This window comes from Tachysurus vachellii, chromosome 26, assembly GCF_030014155.1.
Source record: "Tachysurus vachellii isolate PV-2020 chromosome 26, HZAU_Pvac_v1, whole genome shotgun sequence".
Lineage (NCBI taxonomy): Eukaryota > Metazoa > Chordata > Actinopteri > Siluriformes > Bagridae > Tachysurus > Tachysurus vachellii.
Window position 1 is genome coordinate 537,501 of NC_083485.1, and position 10,000 is coordinate 547,500.

The 10,000-nt window shown below is 37.9% G+C and overlaps 2 protein-coding genes across 2 annotated transcripts in view; both read left to right on the top strand.

The window, feature by feature from the left end:
- The window catches only part of LOC132841363 (uncharacterized), a 266,572-nt gene that overhangs the window by 136,605 nt on the left and 119,967 nt on the right, over positions 1-10,000 (top strand). The gene's annotated exons all lie outside the window — the stretch shown is intronic.
- The window catches only part of ar (androgen receptor), a 107,526-nt gene continuing 98,476 nt past the window's right edge, over positions 951-10,000 (top strand). Inside the window, exon 1 of the mRNA XM_060863767.1 lies at positions 951-2,798. Coding sequence (XP_060719750.1) covers positions 1,480-2,798 — 1,319 coding nt within the window. The 5' untranslated portion in view covers positions 951-1,479. The remainder of the gene's footprint in view (positions 2,799-10,000) is intronic.

Sequence of the window (10,000 nt, forward strand, 5' to 3'; positions counted from 1 at the left end):
CAACACTGACTCTGCAGAAAGGACACGTGTGAAAACTAGATGAACTGAAGTCTGTTGGGTTCTACAATGATCTGCAGTTTCATTCTGAATAAAGTAAAGTGCTGCCTTCCAGACGGATCTCAGCAGACTGCGAAAGTCCTAGAGTTCTGCAGCTCATATTTATGGTTCTATAGAGAGGGTTGAAGCCACACACACACACACACACACACACACACACACACAAACACACAAAAACAAAGTAATATAAAAATAATATACATATATAAATTCAGCTCTGCTGTTAGTGCTGTTAGAGAGAATGAATCAAAACCTGAGCAACAATAAAATTTTTATTATTTAAAATAACAATTATTATTATTATTATTATTATTATTATTATCATCATCATCAGTGTTGTTGCTAACTAAATCTAGACTAATTGTAAAAATCTAATATCATATAATTAAAATGATAAATAATCATTTATAGACATTATAACTGTAATTATAATAATATGTATATATTAAACATTATTATTATTGTTGCTAACTAAATGTTGTGTACGTAGACTAATTGTAAAAATATTAATAAACTAGAATTGTTCATTTTTTACACTATAAAAATAATATAATTATATCATATAATTAAAATGATAACTAATCATATATATTCATTATAGATATTATAACTGTAATTATAAGTATGTATATATTAATTATTGTTATTACTATGTTAGTAAATTATTATTATTAATATTCTTCTTCTTCTTCTTCTTATTATTATTATTATTATTATTATTATTATTATTATTATTGTTATTATTATTATTATTATTATTATTATGTTAGTAAATTATTGTTATTATATTTGATATATTTTGCGAAAGCGGTGCGGCAGGTGGCGGAGGAGGAGGCGTTGAGGAGGGATATTGTTGATATGGCAACCCTGCCGCCGCCCCGGATCCGGTTTGCCCTCATTACTGCACCGGAGGGGGAAAGACAGGGAGACGGAGAGGATTCTGCTCACACGCACGCAGCGACAAAACGGCGGAGGCCTTTGGACCGGATTCACTTCGTTTTCTTCAGCAAATCAGAGCGACTTAACTTTAGTTCGAACTTCAGCGCCGTTTCTCGGCTCCGGTGAGTGAGAAAGTCGGTGCGTGTGCGCGCGCACAGTGGGATCATCACGCGCCCGCCGGGACGAGAAACTTTACCTCTTCACTCCTTTCCTTACAGCCGCATCTCTCACCTTCATGCTCTGACACCTTCCTCCTTTACATGAAGGTAAACAGAACACATCTGAGAAGTGTGTGTGAGTGAGAGTGTGTGTGTGAGTGAGTGTGTGTGTGAGTGAGTGTGTGAGCTCATGGCGCAGTCCCGTTAACGGACCGTCTGCAACGGACAGATAACAGATAAAAACAAACCAAACAAACACCCCAGAAGTGTTAGTGAGCCGGGAAAAGCACGTGACTGCGTGTTTGTGCGCGTCAGTTGGACTGTTATGGAGGCTCGGTTCGGTTTAGGGGAACTTTTTAATGCCCCGTATGGAGCGGACCTTCCGCGTGGCGCGCGAGAGACTGGAGCAGTGGTTCCTCTTACAGAGATGTGGGACGGCGAGTGGAGGGACGCGCACCGGGGTGACGGCACCAGCGGAGGAGGAAGTGGAGGAGGAGGAGGAGGAGGGGGGACAGCGCGCTCCGTTACGGTGCGGGACGGAAAAGAGTCCTCGAGTTGCACGGAGGACCGTGCGGCCGTCACCACGCTGAGTGAGCTGCTCTGTTCAGACACCGGATACAACAACAACATCGCCAACCACAACACTGCCACAGGAACACGCGGCTGCACGCGCGAGCTGACAGCCAGCGGCGGAGACACGAGCGCCATCCCGAGTCGCTGCTGCTGTTCCGTTAGCACCGACACGAGCACCACCGCCGCCACCACGACCATCTCGGAGACGGCGCGCGAACTGTGCAAAGCCGTGTCCGTGTCACTGGGGCTGGCCATGGACCCCCACGCGCACCACGACGGGAACAGGAGCTCAGACTTTTTCGAAGTGCGCCGGAGGAAGGAGGAGGAAGAGGAGGAGCGGGTGCACGCGCGAAGCGACGACAGGAACAGAAGCAGCAGCAGCAGCAGCACAAACGCAGGTGGTGGAGACGCCGCAGCAGGACGTGAGGGACGCGCGCCGCACGTGCACGGCGACAACAGCAAACTACTTGAGATGTTCAAAAGTGGCGACGAGGAGGACATGATGACGATGATGCAGATGGACAACGCTCGCGCGCATCACCAGGCAGCAGTGATAACGGAGAATGCGGATTTCGGACCGGGCATCGCGAGCCTGGTGCGTTCCAAAAGCTCGAGCGCGGCGGCGGGTTCTTCCTCTTTGTCCTGTCAGTTCCAGCAACAACAACAACAACATCAACAACAACACGACGCGCAGTTAAACCTCGAGCTCGCGCCGCCAGTGCACGACAGGTACGGTGATGATTACTACTACTACTGGCCGCGCTACAACAACGTGCGCGTGAAGTACGAGACCGTGCCGCCGCCGTTGACTCGCTATGGTCACGGCTCTGCGCAGTACGGGAATCCCTCGTGCACCCGCTCCTCAGCAGGACTGGACGCGCCGCTCATCTGCAGCCCGTACGAGTACGACTACGGCGCGAGGACCGGACCAGGACCGGGTCTCAGTGCTGCGCACGAGCCGTGGTACCACCAGAGCGGCTCCGTGTTACCCCGCGTGTCTTACCCCACTGCCACGTGCATGAAGAACGAAGTCGGAGAATGGCTGGATGTGAGCACAGTGCAGGACTGCGGGTGAGTACCAGGGTTCTACACACACACACACACACACACACGCACAATCAAGTTACAAAAACTAGAAGTGCACGTGAGGAATCTTTTGGGACATGTATATACAACTGCACACGCACACACACACACACACACACACACACACACGGTTTTCCCAATCGTGCTCATACTAAAAGTCGATTCTGTTGTTTTATGAGCTGTGGGTGTGTGTGGGTGTGTGTGTGCATGCACGTGTGCCTGTACTTATTATTCCTGTTTGAGGAGTTTTGCATTCATAATTAATTGCTGTAGACGGAGACACATACGCGCACACACACACACAAACACACACTCACACACACACACACAGATGACTGTGCTGACGCTGTACTGTGGTGAATGTCTGCACGGTGGCTTGTAGGTACAAATCCATCTCTCCTCAGAATGAAGTGTAAAAGTTGACTTTGTGTGAGAGTGTGTGAGGAAAGAGTGTGTGAGGAAAGAGTGTGTGTAGAAACTGTTACACTGATCTTCAGGCTGTAACTAGAGAGATGCTCAGGCTGCTGCTTCATTTGTGGAATATTTGGTGCAGTTTAAAATCTCCAGCTGTCAGTTTAAAAATCACAGAGAATTATTAGAGACAGAATAAACAATATTGTGAATATTTAGTTGGATGATCTCGAGTATCTGTGTGTATCAGTGGAGTGTGTGTCCTGATCAGACTGATGGCATCTGATACCTTCACAATTCATTGTCGCAATTTCCCGCAATATGGAGCTCATGAGTGAGTCGTGGCGCAGCAGCAGCCAGCGCTCCACATACACCTAGTCAATGAGCAAGGGGCGTGGCTAAATCATTAGGCCACACCCCCACACGATTAAACACGAGTCTCATTACTAATAATGTTAACATTCCTAAAAATACCAACAAGTTCTCGTTAAGACTCGTTAAGCAGCAGTGTGACCGTGTAATCTGCTTGTGTGTGATGTGTTGAAGGAGTCTCCAGTGTGAGAGCTTTGTGACAGTCAGAGGTGAAGCTGGAACTTGAAGTTCTACATTTTTTCTGTCTGATTAACTTCAAGAGATTAAAAGGAGAGGGGGTGTGGTTGTGTGTGTACGTAACTACAAACGGACAAAAATACGACGTGTCGTTGTTTAATGAATATAAAGTTAGAACTGTTGATAAATCAGTGTGTTGTGAGAGGAACAGTAACAGTAACTCAGCTTCATCACACCGCTCTGTCTCTGTGCTGTATTCTTTATAGCTGATTATGTGTTCCTGTTAGTTATCATCACGTCTTTTCTGTCTCATATCCGAGGACTGAATAATCACGTCGTCACCGATATCGTAAATAAACTCTTGTAAAACTAACGACACACAACCGCGACCGCAAAACATCCTCGGAGTCACACAACTCCAGAAGGTTCCAGAAGATCCAGAAGGTTCTTTAAGATGCTGAGAACCCTGAACTGGCCCAGGAACCTTTAAAGAACCGAACAGGACAGAAGGAAGAGGAAAATAAACAGGAAAAAAAAACAGTAATAAAACAATAATAAAAAATAATAGGGAAATAATATTTCCCTGCAGTCAGTAGCTCACAGTGATTATTTACAGCCATAATATTTTGTCCAAAGCACTTATAAAAAAGCAGAATAAAAACATTCTATGTGCCCGAGTTTCTAATTTATTGTCAAAAGCTGCAGCCAGGATCAAATTAGCACTTTAAATGAATAAGGTCTAATTACCATCAATATTTTCCTGCTATAACTAGTCTCGTTTAGCAGCGTTAGCGTTTTACGCTCTTTTAAAAACACAGCGAGTCGTAAAGAAACAATTAAAGCTGTAAAGAATCTGAATCAAATGAGCGCCGTCCTTAACAACGCTAGCAGCAAACCACGCTAATTAGCCGCCAGGGTTATTAGGAAGAGCAGTGTTTTATTTTTTTGGTGAAATACGCCTGTAAAATAACATAACAAACACACACACACTCATGCACACCCACACACACCAGATCCAAAAAGTGAGTCAAATGTAAAGAATCTGAATCAAATATGAGCAACTCAGTGAGAAAGGCTAACGACACATTAAAACAGACGAGTTGCAGCTTTCTCCCTCCTGTTTTACACAATACTCTGTTGCTGCGGTGACGGTCACTTCCTGCTTGTCGTTACCATTAAAATTGTTTGTAAGGCGTACGATTTGCTGTTTTATATTGTTAGATATACTGTTAGATAAGTGAAAAAATAGAGAGGAAGGATTACTACCATTAGCTGGAGGAAGGGGGCGTGGCTTACTAATTAACAACTAATTAACTGAGTTCCAGGTTCACATTCTGGGGTTTTCATTGGACGGAAATGAAGAGGTGTGTTTATTTGACGGATTCTTACGGTCAAAAAACAAGTAAAAAGAACAAATGAAGGTCCAGACCACACCCACTTTTTCTCTGAATCGGAATACAGAGGAAGATTTGTTTACACCCCGCAGTAGCTAGCCGTGTAGCGCTACTATCTTTTTCTCTGTGGAAACAAGTTCACAGTGTTCCAGAGAGATGGACAAGAAAAAGTCACGTTTCTGTGGGAACCCTACAGTTTCTGTTCAGACTGAAGCCAGATTCATTCACATCTAAACACACAAAAGGCTCAGGATTGTATCATAGTCAATTATTAGCAATCACAACATGTGAGTGTCTGTAAACAGACAAAAACAGACAGGGTGAGCATTAAAAACAGACAACATTCAGAATGTGAGTCAAAAGCAACGTGTCAGAATCAAACACAAGCAACTCGCTGAAAAAACGCTAACAACAGCTTGTGCTAATTACTATAACAGCCACGGCTGTTTCTTCGCCAGCCAGACGCTTTTAATTAGCGCTGTTAGCATCTTTTTTTTAGAACTGAAATAGTGATTCCACAAGTGAACAATTCAGAATCAGAAAGAAAAAAAGAGTCAGAGAATTTGAATCAGAATCAAATGAACAGTTCAGAAAAAAAACCTCATGAGGCTCATGGAAATAACGGCAGCTCTTTTCTATCTAGTGGCGTTAGGCTGTTTTTATCTGAAGTACGGTGAAGTAATTGTCGTGAAAATTCAAGCCGCAAAAATTCAATACAGAGCCGATAAAAAGAAATAAAAAGAACACAGATAAAAGTAAATAAGAAGGAAATAATACAAACTTAACAGGAACAAGAGGGGAAGAGTTTGTGTGTGTGTTTGTGTGTGTGTTTGTGTATGTGTGCGTGTGTGTGTACGTGTGTGTGTGTTTGTGTGTGTGTATACGTGTGTGTGTGTGAGACGAATCGCCAGCTTTGTGTCCCTGCATTTGGACTTTATTCATTTTGGGGTTGCCTTGACGGTGGTTACTGTGGAATCCAGCAAAGAGAAAAAACTGTGTGTGTGTGTGTGTGTGTGTGTGTGTGTGTGTGAAAAGGAATACTCAAGGGCAAACAGTTTTAATTTTCTAAAGAGTTTCTATTCTGAATGGTGTGTGAAAGGGAAGCATCGGTGTAAATTTCTGTGTGAAACATTTGAGGGAACTTCTAGAGGAACCTTTAGAAGAAGAAACCCTGAAGAACACTTCATGCTGCTACTTGTAACTTTTCCTTTAACGGAAAACAAAGCTGAAAGCAGAGCTGAATAAAGCTGGAGTAAAAACCAGTGTATGATTTTGCAGTGTGTGATACTCTATTGTAAGCTCAAGTCCTCAGAATGACAGCACAGTGTCCTGGTCCTCATAAATACAGAGTTCTACTGATTTCATTATGAAACATCAAACAAACAAATAAATCGATGAGACTTAATGTGTCTGTTAGTCACTGAGGTTCTCACAGAACAAATAACCCAGAACACAATTTTATTTTCATCTAAGGACGATGTCTGTGTTACATAAATACAGTAACGTAACACCTCACAGCTTTTATACAAACATTCAATTTAAAGTTTAAAAAGTGGAAGTTAAAAATAAACGAAATAGAGAAAAGAGAGCGTAGTCCAGTCTAAAGGTGTTTAATATAAACCCCAGCTGACCTTTACACTGTACACCACCAAAGTTCAGCTGGAGATTTCACTGCATTCCTTCAGCTCCAAGCAGAAGATATGATTTTGACATGAAATATATGACGTGTGTAATTAGAGTAATGACTTGAAACTCATGTATAGACACTTAAAGCTTCTAAACAGAAAATAAAAAGACTAGAATAATGAAGTTACAATTATGAAGATTAACCAAGAATCAGATCCAGAATTCATTCTATAAAGAATGTTGCTTTTAGTAAACTATAGTCTGTCATGTTACAAATAAAACACTGTATTGTGTTGCTTTCTAAATATTAATTGTGTGCTAGTAGATTTAGATGTGTGTTGTAGATGTAGTTGTGTGTAGTTGTAGATGTAGTTGTGTTTGTTGTAGATGTAGTTGTGTTTGTTGTAGATGTGGAGGTTGAACTGTGAGACAGGACGAGTGAAACATCAACCGAATGTTAACAATAAAACACCACATTAAGGTGAGAAACATCGAAAACAATTTAGAACATGAGAGTATAAATATAAAGCGAGAGTATAAATATAAAGTGAGAGTTTAAATATAAAGTGAGAGTTTAAATATAAAGAAAGTATAAATATAAAGCGAGAGTTTAAATATAAAGTGAGAGTTTAAATATAAAGTGAGAGTTTAAATATAAAGAGAGTATAAATATAAAGTGAGAGTATAAATATAATGTGAGAGTATAAATATAAAGTGAGAGTATAAATATAATGTGAGAGTATAAATATAATGTGAGAGTATAAATATAAAGTGAGAGTATAAATATAAAGTGAGAGTTTAAATATAAAGTGAGAGTTTAAATATAAAGAGAGTATAAATATAAAGCGAGAGTATAAATATAAAGCGAGAGTATAAATATAAAGCGAGAGTTTAAATATAAAGCGAGAGTATAAATATAAAGTGAGAGTATAAATATAAAGTGAGAGTATAAATATAAAGAGAGTATAAATATAAAGCGAGAGTTTAAATATAAAGCGAGAGTTTAAATATAAAGCGAGAGTATAAATATAAAGCGAGAGTATAAATATAAAGCGAGAGTATAAATATAAAGCGAGAGTATAAATATAATGTGAGAGTATAAATATAAAGCGAGAGTTTAAATATAAAGCGAGAGTATAAATATAAAGCGAGAGTATAAATATAAAGTGAGAGTATAAATATAAAGTGAGAGTATAAATATAATGTGAGAGTATAAATATAATGTGAGAGTATAAATATAAAGTGAGAGTTTAAATATAATGTGAGAGTATAAATATAAAGTGAGAGTATAAATATAATGTGAGAGTATAAATATAAAGCGAGAGTATAAATATAAAGCGAGAGTATAAATATAAAGTGAGAGTATAAATATAAAGTGAGAGTATAAATATAAAGTGAGAGTATAAATATAATGTGAGAGTATAAATATAAAGAGAGAGTATAAATATAAAGTGAGAGTTTAAATATAAAGCGAGAGTATAAATATAAAGCGAGAGTATAAATATAAAGCGAGAGTATAAATATAATGTGAGAGTATAAATATAAAGAGAGAGTATAAATATAAAGTGAGAGTTTAAATATAAAGCGAGAGTATAAATATAAAGCGAGAGTATAAATATAAAGCGAGAGTATAAATATAAAGCGAGAGTATAAATATAAAGTGAGAGTATAAATATAAAGTGAGAGTATAAATATAAAGTGAGAGTATAAATATAAAGTGAGAGTATAAATATAAAGTGAGAGTATAAATATAATGTGAGAGTATAAATATAAAGTGAGAGTTTAAATATAAAGTGAGAGTATAAATATAAAGTGAGAGTATAAATATAAAGTGAGAGTATAAATATAAAGTGAGAGTATAAATATAAAGCGAGAGTATAAATATAAAGCGAGAGTATAAATATAATGTGAGAGTTTAAATATAAAGTGAGAGTTTAAATATAAAGTGAGAGTTTAAATATAAAGTGAGAGTATAAATATAAAGTGAGAGTATAAATATAAAGTGAGAGTTTAAATATAAAGTGAGAGTATAAATATAAAGTGAGAGTATAAATATAAAGTGAGAGTATAAATATAAAGTGAGAGTATAAATATAAAGTGAGAGTATAAATATAAAGTGAGAGTATAAATATAAAGTGAGAGTATAAATATAAAGTGAGAGTATAAATATAAAGTGAGAGTATAAATATAAAGTGAGAGTTTAAATATAAAGTGAGAGTATAAATATAAAGTGAGAGTTTAAATATAAAGTGAGAGTATAAATATAAAGCGAGAGTATAAATATAAAGCGAGAGTATAAATATAAAGTGAGAGTATAAATATAAAGTGAGAGTATAAATATAAAGTGAGAGTATAAATATAAAGTGAGAGTATAAATATAAAGTGAGAGTATAAATATAAAGTGAGAGTATAAATATAAAGTGAGAGTATATACAAGTCAGACTTAAAAAAATGTCAATAAATAAACATTTAGCAGGTTTACAGGTCTCTAGGTTTCTAATGAATAATTTAATAGTTAAGAATGTCACAGTGTCGTATAAAACGTGTGAAACGTGTGAAGTGTGAATAGTGTTTTAGTTTCATGCCAATGCTGAAATATCCAACATCTTCCTTCATTTTACTTTACTTTATTCTGTGTGATGTTTCATGCTGGGTGACAGATGAGATGAGGATAATCGTGTGTATAAACGTGTAAATAAACATGTAGATAAACTTTTGTACAAAGGTGAGGATAAAAGTCTAGATAAACGTGTAGATAAATTTGTTGATAAATGGGTGTATAAATGTGTATAAATGTGTATAAACGTGTGTATAAACGTGTATCAATCTGAGGATAAACGTGAGGATAAACGTGTGTATAAACGTGTATAAATGTGAGGATAAACGTGAGGATAAACTTGAGGATAAATGGGTGTATAAATGTGTATAAATGTGAGGATAAACGTGTATAAATGTGAGGATAAATGGGTGTATAAATGTGTATAAATGTGTATAAACGTGAGGATAAACGTGAGGATAATCGTGTGTATAAACGTGAGGATAAATGGGTGTATAAATGTGTATAAATGTGTATAAACGTGAGGATAAATGGGTGTATAAATGTGAGGATAAACGTGAGGATAAATGGGTGTATAAATGTGTATAAATGTGTATAAATGTGAGGATAAATGGGTGTATAAATGTATAAATGTGTATAAACGTGAGGAT